The 18,261-nt window shown below is 39.2% G+C and overlaps 1 protein-coding gene across 1 annotated transcript in view; it reads right to left on the bottom strand.

Moving 5' to 3' along the window:
* Positions 1-3,480: 3,480 nt before the first annotated feature.
* LOC125275438 (zinc finger protein 160-like) overlaps positions 3,481-18,261 on the bottom strand; it is a 39,702-nt gene continuing 24,921 nt past the window's right edge. The window contains exons 7-9 of the mRNA XM_048202414.1: positions 14,869-15,056; positions 5,983-6,132; positions 3,481-5,475 (exon numbers count right to left, since the gene is read on the bottom strand). Coding sequence (XP_048058371.1) covers positions 3,905-5,475; positions 5,983-6,132; positions 14,869-15,056 — 1,909 coding nt within the window. The 3' untranslated portion in view covers positions 3,481-3,904. The remainder of the gene's footprint in view (positions 5,476-5,982; positions 6,133-14,868; positions 15,057-18,261) is intronic.

The raw sequence follows: 18,261 nt of genomic DNA, 5'->3' as shown, positions 1-18,261 counted from the left end.
ACCTGTTGCTATGACAGCAAGTCTAGGATTAGCGTTGAAGAACCGAACAATCCAAGATCATGCCAAATCGCCATCAGTCAAATCCAGCTAAGTGAGTTAGCGACCAAGTTGAGAGAGCCCTCTGCTATGAACAATAAAATGCTGATCAAAATCATTCTATAGATGCTGGTAGTGTGAAAGCTACATCTGATGACAATAAAATATTTCTGTAGGCCTGTGCCTTCTCCTTTGTGTCAGTATCAAATATAAGAGTGATGCTACCATTAAAGGACAGAATATAAATACAAAATACAGTGCTCGACATTAAGCCTGGTTTTGTGCTTGTCCTTTGGACAACTAAATTGGTAATTTACTTGCCAGAGTAAAAAAGTAGCTTGTCTGGGGAAAAAAAAAAAAAAAAAAAAAAATATATATATATATATATATATATATATATTATTCAAATATTTTATCTTTTATTTCATATTCTTACATTTGATAAATTAAAATAGTAAGACACTATAGGGCTGTTACCAAATTAAATAATTTACACTGAAAAAGTACAACTGCGTTCAATAATGTTATGAGATTCTTTAAATATTTTTGAATAAACAAATAAGAAATGCTGGTGGGAAATTTATACTTTTAAACATGAAATTAAACCGCCAGTAGATGGCGGCAAGTGACCGTCTTAATGAGTGAGTCACTGAGTCATTTATTCAAACGATTCACTCTGAATCAAGAATGAAGCAGTTGTTTATGAATGGGCGATTGAATCTTCACTCAACCGATTCGTTCAAAACGCTGAATCATTCGAAACGGCTGAGCTGCGAGATGCGCTGCTTCTGCTTTGTTTGGAACTATTTTCGCTGCTACAATAGAACAAAAAACAGGCATATTGCATCTAAAACGTAAGTGATTGATAGTAACTACTTGTTTATTGAACTGTTGTATGAAATTAGTGTCAATTTCAATCGAGGTGATATTCAGGAATTCAGCACTTTCGGTTGTGTGATGCTTAACTTTATCATATGCCGTAAATAGCAAGCTAAACCCCATTTTATTTTTTATTATTGCAACATGATAACTGAGTTTCTTTGTGTGAGCAGAGCTCATTTGTTTTGAATTCTCCTCAAGAGGTTACGTGATCCTCAACAGCGCAATATCACGCCAGCTACATCCACTATCAGTCACCACTTAAGAGATTAATCATTCTCGCGTTTTGGTTGTTATTGACACTTTAATCAAGCTACTTATCTGGTCAGGCAAGTAAAATTCTCTTTCACTTCAAAAAATCCACTTGTCCCGCAGTCCCGGACAAGTGGATGTCGAGCCCTCGTAAGCCTATGTGCCGGGGCTTAGCCCCGGACGGCCCCGGCCCAATTTAACCCCTGTGTGTTCTTAATCCGCCCCTTTTATCGAGGATGCATCGAGAGGTGACTTGTGCAGACTTGATTCAGCCAGGTATCCCAGAATGCATCTCACACTAACCAGCAAACTTCAATAGTAAAGGAGAAATCTTGCGCAATTTAAATTATTATGTCATGATATGTAGTTTTAAGTGTCTGAACCACATTTGAGGCTATTGATGTTTTTGTTTGTTTGTTTTCAAATAAAATGAAAAGAGGCAGAGTGGTGTTTTATAATGCATTTTGTTTTATTGTTGGCTAAAATATACTCAAAGATAACCAGAGAAGCCAGAGCGAGTTGAGTGATATTATCAAGTACGCTGCTGTGCCATTTGCAGAATCACCGGACTTGTGTTCTCCCGTCCTTGGGAGTCCGTTCTCCTGAGTCGAACTATACTACCACTACTACTAAGGACACAAGTTCGAAGTTCGATGGAGACTGTGATAGTACCCCCCTCCCAAAGAGGGGGGGGGTGCCCTGGAGACCTAACAGGTCGGGAGCTTCAGGACGCCATGGCGGTGAGGCCTCCGTGGCTTTGGCAACTACGGCCACAGGTATATGGCCCCCAACCCTGAAAATTTCTATGGAAGGATCTGTGCATCCCTGGACTGGAGCGGATTCTGAAGCGGGCTTGTAAACTTGAGCGGGCTCTGGAGCTGAGTCTGGGACTGGAGGGGGTTCTGGAGCTGACTCAGGGACTGGAGCTGAGTCTGGGACTGGAGCGGGCTCTGGAGCTGACTCAGGGACTGTAGTGGGCTGTGGAGCTGACTCGGGAACTGGAAAGGGTTCTGGAGCTGACTTGGGGACTTGAGCGGTCTTTGGAGCTGACTCAGGGACTGGAGCTGAATCTGGAACTGGAGCAGGCTCTGGAGCTGACTCTGGGACTGGAGTGGGCTCTGGAGCTGAGTCTGGGACTGGAGCTGAATCTGGGACTGGAGCGGGCTCTGGAGCTGACTCAGGGACTGGAGTGGGTTCTGGAACTGACTCTGGGAACTGGAACGGGTTCTGGAACTGACTCAAGGACGGAGCAGGCTCTGGAGCTCACTCGGGGACTGGAGCAGGCTCTGGAGCTGACTCGGGGACTGGAGTGGAGTCTAGAGCTGACTCTGGGATGGGACTCCATCTCTGGACTCTGGTCATGGGCTAAAGCCATCCCTGGATGCTGGTTGAGGGGCTAAAGCCATCCCTGGACACTAGTTGAGGGGCTAAAGCCATCCCTGGACAGTGGTCGTGACTAAAGTCATCTCTGGATGCTGGTTGCGGGCTAAAACGTAGATGGATGTTTATTGACAAACAGAAGGTAGATGATAGTGATGCAGGTAAGTGAACAGATGATATGAACTAGGTAGAATGGAAACTAGGTAAGTAGACATACACAGATGTTGGGGCACGGAGAATACAGGGAGATCACTGAAGGTCCTTCAGAACAGAAGGTCCTTAGGTACGCTGGAGACAAACATAGAAATGTCCTTCATGCATGAATGCATCAATGAGACCAGACAACTGAGGGGGGTGAGTGGCATGCTTAAATAGTCTGGTGATTGTGTGCTGATGGGAAGCAGGGGCGTGTGATTGGCAGATCAGGAGCGGTAATGAGGAAGTGTGTGCAGTTGTGGGCCAGGGAGGATGAAGGGAAATGGAGTTTGTGGAGACCAGGACGGACAGAGACTGTGACATAGGCTTTCCTGGAGTTGTTGGAAACGTTTATGAAACACATGACACATCATTGCTCCAAATTGTAACTGAGTAGACCTACATCAAAAACTCAATGGAAAGCTATTTAAAACATTTCAGTGTCTTTTTAAATTATTTTTTTAAATAATTACATCAAATGATTGATGTTGTGTGCTGTGGCTTTACCTTTGCAGGCACACTATTGGCTGATTCAGAGGTTGATTTTTAACAGCTCAAGTCTAAGTAACAATGGATGCAATGTAATCTACTAGAGTCAATAATATATAAATAAGTCAGAAAAAATATAAATGTAACAATTTATTGTTAGTCATGCCAATTACAATATCAATTAAAAAATGATCAATACAAAACATCAAAATGCTCAGAAATGACAGTAAAAGATGCATACCTTGACATTTGGAAAATGCATAAAGAATGTCTGGAGGACACTCAGCATTATGAGCTGATCTGGCCACAGAATCACACCTGAAGTCTCCTCCAACATCTCTGACCAAGACAGAAACTTCTTTCAAATGGAATCATGAGCAAATAATAGGAATTTGCAATAATCAAGGTTTACATCTTTAGGGAACAAGGGAACAATTTGCATAAAAGAGACCAATTGGCAGAGGACCCAAATAATATCTCTAAACTCTTACAACCTTTATTGCCTTTGGGTTCACCTCTGTGGGAATGAGACATTTCAAATGATACCAAACATGTATAGTGTTGTATGATAATTGTCTTAAACTGTATCGTGGGGATAATCATGTTTTAAAGAAATTAAAAGGTTAATTTTCTTTTTCTCATAGAGTAGCTCTCTCTTCCAGTTTCTATAAACTTAGACATGTGTGTGCAGCTTCTCTCCAGTGTGGATCCTCTCATGTCTTTTCAGATTTGTTGACCGATTGAATTTCTTGTCACAGTGTGAACACTTGTAATGTTTTTCTCCAGTGTGAATCCTCTCATGTGTTTTCAGATTTGCTGAGCAACTGAATCTCTTGTCACAGTGTGAACACTTGTAAGGTTTTTCTCCAGTGTGGATCATCTCATGTGTTTTCAGAGATGATGACTGACTGAATCTCTTGTCACAGTGTGAACACTTGTAAGGTTTTTCTCCAGTGTGAATTCTCTGGTGTTTTCTTAATGTGCTCCCTGTAGTAAAAGTCTTCTCACACTCAAAGCACATGTACTCTCTCACACTAGTGTGTATTTTCTGATGTGATTGTAAATCTGACAGCCGTGAAAAACTCTTTCCACACACAGAACATGAATATGGTTTCTCCTTCGTATGAACTGTCAGGTGTCTCTTCAGGTTTGATGCAGTAATACATTTTCTGCCACACTGATCACATGTGAACGGTTTCTCTCCAGTGTGGATCCTCATGTGAACATTAAGACTCTGTTTGGTTAATGAACTCTTTCCACACTGATCACATGTGAACGGTCTCTCTCCAGTGTGGATCCTCATGTGACTCTCAAGACTAGAATTGGTTGTGAAACCTTTCCCACACTGATCACACTTGAACAGATTCTCTCCAGTGTGAACTGTCATGTGAACATCAAGACTTTGTTTGTATGCAAAATTCTTTCCACATTGACTACATATATACGGCTTTTCTCCAGTGTGAATCTTCATGTGTTCCTTAAAATTTCCTTTTTGTGTGAAACTCTTTCCACATTGATCACATGTGAATGGCTTCTCTCCAGTGTGGATCCTCATGTGACGCTCAATATTACGTTTGTGTGTGAGGCTCTTTCCACACTGATCACATGTGAATGGCTTCTCACCAGTATGAACTCTCATGTGATGCTGAAGACTTCGTTTGGTTGTGAAACTCTTTCCACATGGAGTGCATGTGAACGGTCTTTCTCCAGTGTGGATCCTCATGTGACTCTTAAGATTACAACTGCTTGTGAAACCTTTGCCACACTGATCACATGTGAACGGCTTCTCTCCAGTATGAACTCTCATGTGAATCTCAAGACTGTTTTTGGCTGTGAATCTCTTTCCACACCGATCACATGTGAATAGCTTCTCTCCAGTGTGGATCCTCATGTGACTCTTAAGATTACAACTGCTTGTGAAACCTTTGCCACACTGATCACATGTGAACGGCTTCTCTCCAGTATGAACTCTCATGTGAATCTCAAGACTGTTTTTGGCTGTGAATCTCTTTCCACACCGATCACATGTGAACGGCTTCTCTCCAGTATGAACCCTCTTGTGAATCTCAAGATCAGTTTTGTTTGTGAAACTCTTTCCACACTGAGTGCAGGTTGTAGATTTCTTGGCTCTTCTTTTCTTTAAAAATTTCTTTCTAGTCTTTGAGTGACTCAAAGGTTTTTCTCTAGGTTTGACATGATGGATTTCCTCCACTTCACTCAGTTCTTCCTCCTCTTTAATCATATCTAAAATAGAAGAAAAGGAATTTTAGAGAAATTATAGAGGATTATAGAGGAAGACGAGAGATCATGCATTATGTTAGGTTTCTTTATTTTGCAAAAGCACAACATTTTGTATACTCTGTGTACACAAATAAAAGAAAACATTCTTTAGTTTCAGTTGATATATTACTTGTGTCTCTGACAAAAAATGACAAGAGTATTTTAGATCTGTTTTGCTGCAATGTGAAAAAAATCCTGCAAAACGTGCAGAGTTAACAAGCTACTATATTTTGCAGTATATAAGTTTAAAAAGTAGAGATGCACCGATTGCAATTTTCTTGACCAATTCCGATTTCCGATTTTTTGTTAGTGTGTTATCTGCCGATACTCCATTTTTTAATAAATAATTGTTAATAATTATGCAACTAAATTTTGTTTCTATTATTCTATTTACCACAATGTCAAAGCAACACAGCTTAACCCAAAATAAAAAGCTCTTTCCACACTGATCACATGTGAACAGCTTCTCACCAGTATGAATTCTCATGTGAAGCTCAAGGTGTTGTTTGGTTGTGAAGCTGTTTCCACTCTGATTGCAGGCTGGTTTTTCTCCAAGTTTGACATGATGTTTCTCCTCCACTTCACTCAGTTCTTCACTCTCCTCCTCCTCTTTAATCATATCTGAAATGGAAGAAAAAATAATTACTAAAATAATTATAAGAGAGAAATATACATAAAAGTGAGCACTGATGTAATAGCAGAAACTAGACAACTGCTACAAAATATTATCATAACATTGATTAATTTATAAAAATGCATCAAAGTAATGTCCCTGAAACTTTCTATGAATGAGGATCATTGATCTTCAATTATTATTTTTAAAACATTATTGACAAATCTCATGTTTCTGTAGTGAGAACTTCAAGGTGGAGTAAGTAGATTTTGAAAATCACTGTTTAGAAGTTAGTCCGCCAACACCAACAACAATCGCGTAACCAATCAGAGTTAGGGGGCGTGGCTATAATCTTGAGCAGAGAGAACGAGTAACACCATGTCCTAACCAGACGCGATGTGATAAGATTTCAGGCGACAAGCAACCTGACTGTCTACACCAGACACAAGATCTGAGGTGAATTAGCCAGTGATGTTTTCATTACAGCTAAAAAGCTGTGAACACAGAATGATCTTCAAACTCATGTTAGACACCATTAAGATTACATAAAGCCATAATTTGTGCTGCTATTCCAGCCACAATGTTGCCGATATTTGTGTCATGGCTGGTTAGGGCAAAAACCTTTTATCGCGTGTCTGCCCAGTGTTAATAACTCAAGCTAAGTGAGCTATCCCTATTTGCTGCATACACAACTGGTTACAGCAGGAATCTCTGTCTGTCTGTCTGTTTGCATTTGGATTATGTCAAAAAACATTCATCCAGTGGCGGGTTTGTTGCTGCGCATTTTGTGCATTATGGACACACGACACGTTCAGAATGAGTAACTTTTAATAAACTAAAGAACCTCAAAATAAACTGGCTGAAAGTGGCGAACCTCACTCAAAGTAAAAACAAAATGTTGTGCTTTCTGTAAAATAAAGAAAACTAACATGATGTGTGATCTCTCATTTCCCTCTGAAAAAAGTCTGATAGTTGAACACAGAAAATGAACAGTAACTTAGTGAATACTAATAACAAAAAGAAACATTGAAATGTCAGGTTTTAAAGGTGCCCAAGAATGCTTTTTCACAAGATGTAATATAAGTCTAAGGTGTCTCCTGAATGTGTCTGTTAAGTTTCAGCTCAAAATACCCCATAGATTTTTTTTAATTAATTTTTTTAACTGCCTATTTTGGGGCATCATTAACTATACACTGATTTTGGCAGCGCTGCCCCTTTAAATCGCGTGCTCCCTGCCACACGAGCTCTTGACTATATTACAGCGCATTTACAAAGTTCACACAGCTAATATAACCCTCAAATGGATCTTTACAAGATGTTTGTCATTCATGCTGTATGCATGCTTCGAATTATGTGAGTAAAGTATTTATTTTGAGGTTTACGTTTGATTCTGTATGAGTTTGAGGCTATGCTCTGTGGTTAATGGCTAATGCTACACTGTTGGAGAGATTTATAAAGAATGAAGTTGTGTTTATGCATTATACAGACTGCACGTTTAAAAATGAAAATAGCGACGTCTCTTGTCTCCGTGAATACAGTAAGAAACGATGGTAACTTTAAACACATTTAACAATACATTAGCAACATGCTAATGAAACATTTAGAAAGACAATTTACAAATATCACTAAAAATATCATGCTATCATGGATCATGTCAGTTATTATTGCTCCATCTGCCATTTTTTCGCTGTTGTTCTTGCTGGCTTACCTTGTCTGTGCACAGATCCAGACGTTAATACTGCCTTTCCTTGTCTAATGCCTTGAACATGGGCTGGCATATATGCAAATATTGGGGTCATACATATTAATGATCCCGACTATTACGTAACAGTCAGTGTTACGTTGAGATCCGCGTGTTTTCCGTAAGTCTTTTAAACAAATGAGATTTATATAAGGAGGAAGCAATGGGGTTTGAAACTCAATGTATCTCTTTTCCATGTACTGAACTCTTGTTATTTAACTATGCCAAGAAAAATTCAATTTTTGATTCTAGGGCACCTTCAAGTCAAATCGGAAACAAAAATTCTCAAATGTAATCTGAATGAAAATAGACACGTCAAACGTCTGTGATTCAGCTCATTATCCGCTAATTCGGTCACGACCACGGAGCGAGCGCTATTCAGACGCAAATTCTGAGGCAATACATGTACCGTCTCAATAGTGTATTTATTGTCTTCAAAAGTGTTTATCTGTATGTTACAGCCATGGTTAGCGATCTCTGGAAGCCTGTTAGTTCCTGGAATGTCACATGATATGCCTGTTCTTTAGAGTAATTAGTGGATTAAATGTGCACAAAGCGCCCTCCGGCTGCAAGTATGAATTGAAAACACAGTATCCAGCGCTCACAGTGATGACAATAAATACAGAATAAATATTACTCCTCTGTATAGAAAACTGACATAAACATGAGAATCCATCAATATCTCTCCAAATGTGCATGACTTTAAGCATATTAAGAAATTATGGTCAATATAAGATTTTAAGAGTCAAAATGTGAAGCTTGAGTCTTAGATCTTCTTAATGATGTATAGTTTGTTAACTGCACATTAATAGGCTATATAATATAACAAATATAGTAGCCTATATGAAATGCCATAGAGGTAGGAATGTTCAGATGCTTTGCATCACAGAAATACATACTGTTATATTCAAAGTATATTCAAATAGAAAATCATTATTTGGTTAGAGACTTGAGACTTCTTTTAAAAACATTATAATTGCAATGTGTTCAATCTTTTGACTAGTAATGTAATAGGTTGTTTGCAATCACGTGGTTCTGGTGACGCGTGAAATACCGGTGGAGGGCAAGCAGTGAAAATTAGAATGGAAGAGATGGAGAAAAGTCCTTTCTGTGCTGGTTTAGAAAGATATAAACAGAAAATCACAACATATGGTAGATGTGATCTTTATGTTATGAAGATGAGTGACTTTTCCACTGAATTGAAAGACTTTCCTGCCATCGAGGAGGTAGATAGAGAATGTGAAGCTGCCGTCACGCTGTGTTCAGTTCTAGTTTGGTTTGTTTATATCGTTCTGCCTTTCTACTAGTGAAGTTAGGGCAATATTTCTGTCGCGATTGTGAAAAATGACGCTATTGTAGGTCATTTATGCTGAATTGAGAATTGCAACAAGAGCTCACATCATCGTTCAAAGAAAAAACTGGACGGTGTAATACAATTGTTGCCTTGTGTGTAAAAACGCACTAAGGGAAGCAGGCTGAGGAGGTGATGGGAAGATGCCGTATTTCAAATCTAATATTGTCACTGATTATACCCACTCCCTATCACTCAATAAAATAATCACATAGCTGAGTGTTTTTGAACGTGTTTTCTTTGTTGTTGAATCAACTTCTGTCAGCTTGTTAAACATTTATTTATTCTGATATTTTATACCATATGATGGCTGAAGCAGCAGCGTGTGAAACTGTTCTCATGGTAACCAGATCAACATTGTTAACGGAATATTACAAAAATTAAATGAAAACACCAAATTATCATTCAATGGGATAAAATAGCTTCTCTTCCCTGCAAACAATACCATGAAGAATGTGGATATTTAACCAAGTCAAAAACAAATAAGGTAAGCATGTATCCATATTCATTTCAGTATCAGCATACACAAAACGCTATTAAAGGCGACAACTTTTAAAGTTAAAAAACGATATAAGTTATGAAAACGGTATAAGTTATGAAAACGGTATAAGTTATGTAAACGAAACACTTTCTGTGTTCTCGATTTTATCGATTTGAGCAACCATAAACGATGCAAAACCTACAAAATTTGAGTTTGATAGGATTCCTATATAGAAAACTCACTCCTTGCCCTCCAGACTAATTCACGCTGCTGCTGTGACGTCATGTGCAACCTATTTAACACAGGCCTATACAAAATTTTCTTCACATGATGTGCAATAATACATGCATGCGATCACAAAAATCATGTCTTTTTGTCAAGAGTGGACATTAATCCTGTTATCAGCATGATCACAGAGAGTTTTTTTCTCAGCCTACCTGACTGAAAGGCCTCATTATGTGGCTCATTATACAGATCTTTTGTCTTCTCAGGTGTGAATCACAGCAGTTATTCATCAACATTGATGTTTCTTGTTTCATTTGTTTCTTGACAAAAAGTGTCTTACAAAATCTAAATCTAAATATTTTTTACATGAACAAGAAGGCAGGATAATCTTTTTACATAATTTTGAAGCAAAAACTCTAGTCTACAACCTCCAATACCCAGAAGTCTTGTGAACATGTTTTTTTCAATAACCACGCATAAACATTATTCCTTCAAAAACACAAACATGTACATACATGTTCCTCACATATTATTGTAGCCTAGTTTGTGCTGAATAAAGTGTTATGACATTTTTGTCATTAATATGTTTATGAAAAACTGAAAAAAGCACAAATATCAGGGCATGTCAAAACTTCTCCAGGTCCCCAAAAATCCTCAGACCCCAGAGCCTAATAAGGTAACATTTTCTGACAAACAAATCACTCCCAAATCATGAATTAGCAGCACAGTAATTACTGACACAGTTAAGGGTAGACTATTTAAATAAAACTATAATGACAAATGATTGAACAAACTGTAATAAATAAACAACACGCTGTCCCAGTAAAATCTCATGTTTGAGGTTTAACAAGCTCCTATATTTCGCAGTAGATTCATTTAGATTGATAAATATATTTTGTTTCTATCATTCTATTTTCCACAATGTCAAAGCAACACAGCTTAACCTAAAATACAAGCTCATGCTCGTGTGCTCTAGACAGAATGCTTCAGTTGCAGGGAACACATTAGTAGACTAAGAAGAATCAAATATATTCAGGTATAACAAGGTTGGGTTCCTTCAACTGTAGGGCTGTGCAGTCTCGTCGTCATGGGCGGGCATTGGGGTCCTGGCCCGCCCTGTGAGTCACTAGTGCCCGCCCTGGACGAGTCGACAACTCCACGTCCCACCAACCACCAGTCCTTGCTTTTTTTATCAATAAGCTACTGTCATCAAAAGTTATCGTTTTGTATCATAACTACCAGATAAAAATGTGTTTGATCTGATTTAAAAAAATAAAATAAAATAAAATAAAAAAAACAGATTTGATTGGTTTGCAAATATTGAGCGTGGAAATGTTTGGTTGTGTGCTAAGCATAGTACTGCCGCTTAATTTTAGCGGTATTTTTTTAAAAACTGCTGAATTTTCTCGTGTGACAGTGTCTGAGGATATACGGCGTTTCTTTAATCAAAGACCACCAAAGTTGGCAGGAGAGATCAGCGAGGTAATGCTAGACGAAAGCCCGAGTGTTGCTGTGTGAGACTGAGACATATCCAGCTGCAGACCCGCAGTTTCAGAACCGCAGCCGCAGAGACTGACGCGCTTCTGCTGTGATATTTGTCTGAACTATTTTCGCTGCTAAAACAGAACAAAAACAGTCAATATTGCGTCTAAAATGTAAGTAAATTCATTTTAATTACTTGTTTATAGAACTGCCATATGAAATCAGTGTCACATTTTCAGTCGTGATGGTATTATTCGGCACTCTTGGTCGTGTGATGTTGCTTAACTGTATCATATGTCATAAATACAAAAACTCCACATTTTTATTTTACTGCAGTATTTTCAGGATTCCTTGATGAATAGAAAGTTCAAAAGAACAGCATTTATCTGAAATACAAAGCTTCTGTAGCATTATACACTACCGTTCAAAAGTTTGGGGTCAGTAAGAATTTTTATTTTTTTTTAAAAGAAATTAAAGAAATGAATACTTTTATTCAGCAAGGATGCATTAAATCAATCAAAAGTGGCAGTAAAGACATTTATAATGTTACAAAAGATTAGATTTCAGATAAACACTGTTCTTTTGAACTTTCTATTCATCAAATAATCATGAAAAAAAAATATTGTACACAAATATTTTGTACAATTGTACACATTAAATGTTTCTTGAGCAGCAGATCAGCATATTAGAATGATTTCTGAAGGACCATGTGACACTGAAGACTGGAGTAATGATGCTGAAAATTCAGCTTTGCATCACAGGAATAAATTACTTTGTGAAATATATTCAAATAGAAAACAGTTATTTTAAATTGTAATAATATTTCACAATATTACTGTTTTTACTGTATTTTTAATTAAATAAATGTAGCCTTGGTGAGCAGACGAAACTCCTTTTAAAAACATTAAAAATCTTAGTGGTTCCAAACTTTTGGACTGTACTGTATGTGTCTGTATCAGGTCAGTAACTAGTTGGCATGTCTGTTCTTCCTATGTGGAGTAGTGTATTAAATAAATGAGAGGATAAACCCTTTAGTTCATGTGAATAGCTTCTACATACAGTAGTTCTGTTGTGTTTGTTTTATGTTTTTCTGAGAATAGACATGACTTTTTTCTTCGCTGGAATTTTCTACATACCTTGTAACATTATTATGCACTAAGCCACTTAGACTAAATGAATGCAGAAGCATTATCGCATTTTGGTGATTCTCTAGTCATTTTTTTGTTATTGCCGTTTTAATCAGGCCAGGCAAGTAAAAAAAAAAAAAAAAACTTGTCCCGGGCAATGTCGAGCCCATGCGACGTGTTTAGTTCTTACTCGTTTTTTTTTTTTTTTTTTGTCTATTTAATTAATAATTTATTTGTTATTATGCAATAAGGTTGATCTCATTTGTGCCCCCCTGAAAAAAATGTAATGCCCGTCCGTGAATTTGTGTCTGGCGCCGGGTCTGGAGCTATGTATTGCCAAGATACTGGCGATGCATACACAATACAGGGGTTACGATAACATATTGTGATATAGTTTGTGTCCTACATATTTTTGAACCATATATAAAATTAATGTAAAATAAAACAGTTAATCTGTTAACCTGCATATGGTCATAATTGTTAGAAATGTATTGTTAGAAATGTAAAGCTTAAAAAGTATGTGTATTTCAATTTGTTGAGTGATTTTGTGGAATAGTTTGAATAATTCTATCAAAGAAAGTGTAAATATCTTGCAATTTAAAAAAAAAGGTATAAGAGATTTATTTTGGTACAGAAGTGGGAATTTAGCTGTTGTTAATGCTGCTTGAATTTTGTTTCAGTTTGTTCTTCCTTATATTAATAGTTAGATATGGTAGGATGGAAATTGGAGTAGCATTTTTGTATTAGTCAAAATGGTATGTCGGAGTTATCTGTGATTTAATTGTGATCTGGGTTTGGTAAGTACTGGGGTAGGATTTAATAAGACTAGCTAGCTATCCATTTTCCAATGGGTGGAGTATTATTATGTTGAAATGTTGTTTATTATATTTTTTCAATGTATATTTTGTGTTATTTTTTTCTTTTAATAACTTGAGTTCAAAATAAAGACTACTACTTCTACTATTTTATGAAACTTGACTTTTTTATGAAAATAAAATTAGCCTCGTTTCAGTCAAGAAATGCACTGCAAAGCCATGTTCTATTTCAAATCAAATCTAAAACTCTGCATTTTATTAAATTTGTTTTTAAGACCATGTGATTTTATTTTAAAACTATAAAATGCTAACTGATATTCATTCAGTGTCTCTATTTAGTGGTTCAAACTGCCCCATTCAGTTTCAGTCTCTCCTGCACACATTCACAGCTCTCCGGTTTGGTTATGGCTCTAATTATAATTATTTTGTCATTATTGTAATTACTAATGACTGTGTTTACACTGTTTTTTGTTTCTTCTCACTTCATCTTCTTTCAAACATTCAAATGCTTTAGCCTACTACAGCTGCACAAGGGATAGCATGTTAGCACACCATCAAAACACGACAATTTATGAGATTAAAACCATGTTTTTGCTCCAAATTAACTCACTGTGACGCAAGTCGAGTGTTTTAAACAATCTTATGTGATTTGACGTGGCTTCGGAACAAAAATAGATCATATAAAAATACATTAGCCTCTTTGTTTGTTTGGTTTTATAGTATGCTTGCACATACAGGCTATGTCGATTAGCATTGTGTTATACACTATCCAAAAATACTCTAATATACTCTACCTGATATGGCTTGAAGAACACGGATCATCTCTCTGCATGTTATTATCGATGTCATATATAAAAGTCTCACTCTTGCACTTTCTGCTCGAGGGTGCCCTCTGGCTTCCAGTGCACGAGAGAGTTTAGTGCTCCAGAACACAAACATCGCCACATTTAAATGTAAAAATTGAATATTACTCCTCTCGAAATTTGACGAAACAAATAAGAATATATATATTTCTCCAAATTAACTAAAAACCATGAGGGACATTATTTAGTCGATCACTTTCATGAAGACCGTCAGTTTTTTTCTCAGTGCAGCTGAGGTTAATAATATTCCATATTAAAATATCGACTCACTTGGTGTTTCATTTTCATAACTTTCAAGACGTTACTGTCACTATAAGATTTTCAGAATAAAACAGAAATCAAATACTGAAACATGAGTTCTATTTAGCCTATAGATGTATTAGACGGGGTACAATATTTTACATTAACTTTGAACTAATGTAAACAAAGAACAATTTAGTGCGGCAACATTCTCCTGTAGGTTAAAATAATATTTAGTTTGACCTGATGTTGACAATTAATATGAAAGTTTCTCAAACCTCCCTTTACTGACCATTTGTTGAAAACAAACATTTGTACTCATTTCAGTTTGACTGTTTATATAACTGTGATAAAGTGTTTGAATCTTTCTAACATGAATGTTGTTCAGCATCATGAATGAATGAAGAATAAACACCAACCTCTTTGTTCTTCAGTATCTTCAGTGTGTTTCATTCTGCAGGGTTCTGGATCACTCATGTTCTCACTGTCTTCTTTAATAAACTCAGCTCTTCCTGATGCTCTCATGGGAATATTCCAGCATTTATTGGAGAATTGCGGTGGGAGGAGCTTTACTGATGATGTAACTGTGATGGGAGGAGCTGGTTTGCTAAAATCAAATATCAGTTCGGGTTTGTTTTAATAATTGGCACTTCTAAGCATTTGCATGTCTGTCTATTCATGGTAAAGTAACTGATGCTATTTCATACATTATTTTTATTGCTAATCCTAATGTTATACTGCTTCTTCATTTAAATAAAGACATATATCAAAAACTACAGAATATAATACAAGTAATGTAATGTCACTTTTTTGCAAATAAGAAAAACAGTTGAAAGTACGAAATGTTGACACCAGTGAAATGAGTTTTATTGTCAATTTACAGGAGATCTGAAGACATCAGCAGTAATTGTCACTTGCTGGAGTGCCCAGGTTGGCCACTAGAGGACAATTCTTCCCTGACTCTCCTTCTCTCAGCCATGAACTTCAACTCCCATTATCCTTTGTCTGGACTCCTCATTATTGCATTCAGCTGTAACTCATTTCATTGTTAGCTTCTGTCTATTTAAACCACAGCCGTTTCTAGTGATGGGAAATGGAGGCTTTCTGAAGCATTTGAGGCTTTCATCAAATTGTGAAAAACGGTTCATTACTCGAAGCTTTTAACACAGTGGGCATTAGCGATATCTGGTGGTCAGACTTGTTTTCTTCACCATATCTAAATCATCGTGGAGCAGATCTATGGTTTGAAAAATCATGTGACCAAACAAAGCTTCGGAAGTCTGTGTACTCACTCCAGTCTTGGATCAGTTCTATCTAATCTGATGAAATCTCATCTAAATTAATTTGTGACAATGAGACTTACCACTCGTGTCATATGTAGCCTGGTCAACAGATTAACATATTGATTAATAATATAGATGTGATCATAACTTATGTGAGTAGTTATGTTTGGGTGAGCTGTTTAACCTTTATGTTCTGTTCAGGGTCTCTGAGACCCCAGCAATAAAACATGATTAACAATATCATTTTCCTTTATAAATCAGCTGAAGCGCCAATTCTTTTCAAACCAGCTGTCTCGACTTTCCGATACTGCATGACGTTTGAAGCTTCAATCACGTGGTATTGTCATTTCGACTGTCACAAATCCTGTCAGTTCCAGGACTACATTTCCCATCATCCTCCCTGCCAGTCACATGCTCACACTCCACTCCAATCATCATCAGCCACATACACCTGAAGCATATTATCTGCCTGCCTGACCGCCTGCCCGCCCTGACCATTGCCTGTTCCCTGATTACGACTCTGCCTGTTCCTTGCTGTTCCTGTCTGATCCTGATTGACCCTGCCTGTACGACTACGATATTCTTAATAAAGCTTGCAAATGGATCTCTGCCTCAGTCCCGCTCTGTTACAGAAGACCTCGCCGCCACCACGATCCAGCAGCTTTCCCGGAGGACCTTTATACGGTATGGATATTGATCAATTGTTGTTGTGGAGTACGCAGGGCACACGATCACTGGAGGATTACATCACAGAATATCTAAACCTAGCATATTATTCGGATCTGCCTGACTGCGCACTCATTGACTTTTTCTGTGATAGAGTTAATCAGCCACTCAAAGAACAATTAGTTCGCAATGGACCCCGTTCCACCCTCAGTCATTTTTTGGATTATGCTTTGTTTACTGTTGGCTCTCCGTTTACTGTGGGTGTCACGGAGGAACGCGATTCCTCATCTGGTTGTGTAATGGCCGCCGCGCCAGATGACACTGACAAAATGGCGGTCACCACAATAACAACACCAAGTCAAGTCAGCACTGATTACCTTGAAACACGTCACACCTTCGCTGATCGCCCAGAGCATCGTCACGTCTCCGCTGATCGCCCAGAGCCATGTCACGTCTCCGCTGATCGCCCAGAGCAACGTCACGTCTCTGGATCAGTCAGAAAGCGGAGAGGATTACGTTCCATTGTGACTGATCCTCCGCTGACTTCAGCATGAGCGGCTGGCATTCCCAAGCCTCTGCCGGCCGCTTCGCTCTCAAGTACGGTGGCCGCTTCGCTCTCAAGCCCGGCGGCCGCTTCGCTCTCAAGTTCGTCTGTTTCAACACTTTCAAGTTCGTCTGTTTCAACGCTCTCAAGTTCGTCTGTTTCAGCGCTCTCAAGTTCGTCTGTTTCAGCGCTCTCAAGTTCATCTATTGCAACGCAGTCAAGTTCACCGGTTGCAACGCACTCAAGTCCGCTGGACACGATGGACAAGATGGCCGCCCCTGCAGTGTCAGTGAACAAGGGGGTCGTTACAGCCGTTGAGTCCGCTTCAACCAGTGAGTCCGCTCCAGAATCCGCTCCGGCCAGTGAGTCTGCTCCAGTCCCGCATGCACTTCCTGTCAGTCCCGTCATGGCCACAAGGACTGTGTTCACGTTCTATGTTCTGGCTGTTTTGTGGGCCTGGAGGATGCACTCAGGCTCCTTTGACCATGGACCAGTCTGCCAGTCCAACCCCGCTGCCATCCCGGAGCAGTCCAAGCCCGCTGCCGTCCCAGAGCAGCCCGAGCCTGCCACCACCGCCCAGGCCATTTGTCCTGCCGCTACCGCTCAGGCGATCTGCCCTGCTGGCGCCACCCGAGCTCCTTGCCCATGAACCCGCCAATGCCTCCGTTGATTTCCCCAAAAACTGGGGAGGGGGGGGGCAGTATACCTAAGGGTGGGGAGCTGGAGGGTGGAGAGCTGGTGGGTGGACTGTAGCCTACTAGGGCCATTTATGGACTGTTACCCAGCATGGTCATCTATAGACTCATTGCTGCGGCTGCCCAAGCCGCCTAATCTGCCGTGGTTGCCCAAACCACCTGACCTGCCGTGGCCGCCCGTGGCACCTGACCCGCTGTGGGCGCCCGTTGCACCTGACCCACCGAGGCCGCCCGAGGCTCCTGACCTGCTGTGGTGCCTAGAGTTCCTGGACCTGCCCTGGAGACCTCCATACCTGTCTGCACTTCCAGTATCACCTGCCAGTAGGTCTCCAGGGCACCCCCCCCCCCCCCTCTCCGATTGTACCATCTACGGCGCGAGGACGCGCCTTCCGGGAGGGGGACATTCTGTCACAAATCCTGTCAGTTCCCGGACTACATTTCCCATCATCCTCCCTGCCAGTCACATGCTCACACTCCACTCCAATCGTCATCAGCCACATGCACCTGAAGCACATTATCTGACTATAAAGGACTCTCACACACACCACCTCACCGCGAGGTCTTGATTACCCTGGTATCATTTCTGAGCGTTTATATTCCTGTCTGCCTGTCTGTTGCCGTTAT

The sequence above is a fragment of the Megalobrama amblycephala genome, linkage group LG1 (genome assembly GCF_018812025.1).
Source record: "Megalobrama amblycephala isolate DHTTF-2021 linkage group LG1, ASM1881202v1, whole genome shotgun sequence".
Lineage (NCBI taxonomy): Eukaryota > Metazoa > Chordata > Actinopteri > Cypriniformes > Xenocyprididae > Megalobrama > Megalobrama amblycephala.
This window is presented reverse-complemented; position numbering and strand designations above follow the sequence as displayed.